The sequence below is a fragment of the Conger conger genome, chromosome 7 (assembly GCF_963514075.1).
Source record: "Conger conger chromosome 7, fConCon1.1, whole genome shotgun sequence".
NCBI classification, from domain to species: Eukaryota; Metazoa; Chordata; class Actinopteri; order Anguilliformes; family Congridae; genus Conger; species Conger conger.
Window position 1 is genome coordinate 8272243 of NC_083766.1, and position 2500 is coordinate 8274742.

The following is a 2500-nucleotide window of genomic DNA, read 5'->3' on the forward strand; positions in this document are numbered from 1 at the left end:
AGGGGAGGGAGGGAGGCAGAGAGAAAGAGTCGATATGAGAACACATCAAATATATCCTACAATGTAGGAATGATATTACCCCAGTGCAATGATAATTCATCCAACAGTCTAGTGCAATTATAATACGCGTCATTACGTTACGTTACGTTACTACTGAAAGTGTGCGTACCACAAGACATAGCGCCGTTCTGTGCTACATCATCAGCAACAGGACTTAGTAATAGTGAATAGACAGGTAACAGTGAGTAGGGGGGGATGCAACAGCGGAGTGATGTCTTTTACTGATCGAGCACATATCAGGTAAGAAGTGGGGGAAAATGCTGCTGTGATGATAAGGCATTGAACAGCGATCCTGCGGCAGGCACATCTTCAGTAATAACATAAAATAACATAATGACAAGACCATGCCATTCAGCCCAGCAACACCTGCAATTTCCCAACCACTGAAGTGTAACTACTGTTTAGTTTAACTAAAAACTAGATGGTATCTAGCACCGTATCAAGCCTGGTGTTGAACACCTCCAGTGTTTCTGCCACCGCTACTTGACCTGGCGAGCTATTTCACACAGTGACCGCTCTCCGTGTGAAAATAATACATTCCTAATGTATGTGTGGAATTTATCCTTTCATTTCCATTAATGTCGCCTCTTTCCGCTAACAGAACACAACCTGAATAATCCCCTGTAGTTCATTTTGTTAATCCCTTTTATGAATTTAAAAGCCCAAATCAAATCAGGTCGCCTTTTGACTACACTTGTAATGTAAACAGTGCAACATAGTCTCTCCAACTCTCTCTCTCCAACTCCCTCTCTCCCCCTCTCTCTCCTCCCTCCCTCCCTCCCTCCCACTCCCTCCCTCCCTCCCTCCCTCCCTCCCTCCCTCCCACTCTCTCTCTCTCCCTCCCTCCCTCCCTCCCTCCCTCCCACTCTCTCTCTCTCCCTCCCTCCCTCCCTCCCTCCCTCCCACTCTATCTCTCCCTCCCTCCCTCCCACTCTCTCTCTCTCCCTCCCTCCCTCCCTCCCAACTCTCTCTCCCTCCCTCCCTCCTCCCACTCTCCCTCCCTCCCACTCTCCCTCCCTCCCTCCCTCCCACCTCTCCCTCCCACTCTCCCTCCCCTCCCTCCCTCCCCCCTCCCACTCTCCCTCCCACTCTCCCACTCTCCCTCCCACTCTCCCTCCCTCCCACTCTCTCTCCCTCCCTCCCACTCTCCCTCCCACTCTCTCTCCCTCCCTCCCACTCTCCCTCCCACTCTCTCTCCCTCCCTCCCACTCTCCCTCCCACTCTCCCTCCTCCCTCCCACTCTCCCTCCCACTCTCCCTCCCTCCCTCCCACTCTCCCTCCCACTCTCTCTCCCTCCCTCCCACCCTCCCTCCCACTCTCCCTCCCACTCTCCCTCCCACTCTCCCTCCCACCCTCTCTCCCTCCCTCCCTCCCTCCCTCCCTCCACTCACAGGTCCTCAGGGCCTCCTCCGCTCTGGAGGGGGGCAGGGCAGAAGGGGTCGGCCTCCTCGTCGTCGATGGCCACGCCCTGGCGTGACCTCTGTGGCAGGAAGGGCAGCCTGTCCACGAGGTCGGGCTCCAGGTAAGGCCCCTCGTCCGCCTCTCGCTCCAGCTCGGCCCCTTCCTCCTCCGGCTTCAGCTCCTCGAAGGGGTTGGACCCCGGGGGCGGGGTGCGGGTGGCCCCTGCGGAAGAGGTGCTGCCCTCCTTCTCTGCGCACAGCGACACGGGAACAAAAACACTTCACACAACTGTACTCTTCACACGTACCGTCACGTCTGTATTTATCTGCATACCACAGTTCCTGATTAGGAGCGGCCTGTAGCGTAGTGGTTAAGGTACAGGACCCTGTAGTGTAGTGGTTTAGGTAAATGACTGGGACACGCAAGGTCGGTGGTTCTAATCCCGGTGTAGCCACAATAAGATCCGCACAGCCGTTGGGCCCTTGAGCAAGGCCCTTAACCCTGCCGTTGGGCCCTTGAGCAAGGCCCTTAACCCTGCATTGCTCCAGGGGAGGATTGTCTCCTGCTTGGTCTAATCAACTGTACGTCGCTCTGGATAAGAGCGTCTGCCAAATGTCAATAATGTAATGTAATGTTATTACTTATTTACCATGTGCACTAGACTTAATGGCTGTACCTTATGCAGCCTGTTCTGTAGCTCCTCTAAATCTTATTGCACATAACTCCGGATAACAGCGTTTGCTAAATAAAATGTAATGTAATACACGGTACTCTTCATACATCTAACATCAACGAGGGGCTACACAATGTCCGTTTCTTTAATTAACGACACAGGAAAAATAATTCAAAGCATTACACGTATGAAAGACGCGTATACGACACGGCATTAATCCTAGAGAGAAAAGAGAATCTATACATATAAATGAGAGGAAGGACAGGTTTAGGTAAGGATCGATGAGAAAACGCCTGGCTGGAAATGGGACGGAGCTTGCACACTGAAGCCGGGCAGCGGGGGGTCTACAGGGCGCGGGGATGACGG

General features: G+C 53.4%; 1 protein-coding gene across 1 annotated transcript in view; it reads right to left on the reverse strand.

The window, feature by feature from the left end:
• The window catches only part of arhgef12b (Rho guanine nucleotide exchange factor (GEF) 12b), a 106228-nt gene that overhangs the window by 8129 nt on the left and 95599 nt on the right, over positions 1-2500 (reverse strand). Inside the window, 2 exon segments of the mRNA XM_061248319.1 lie at positions 1452-1491; positions 1493-1710. Coding sequence (XP_061104303.1) covers positions 1452-1491; positions 1493-1710 — 258 coding nt within the window.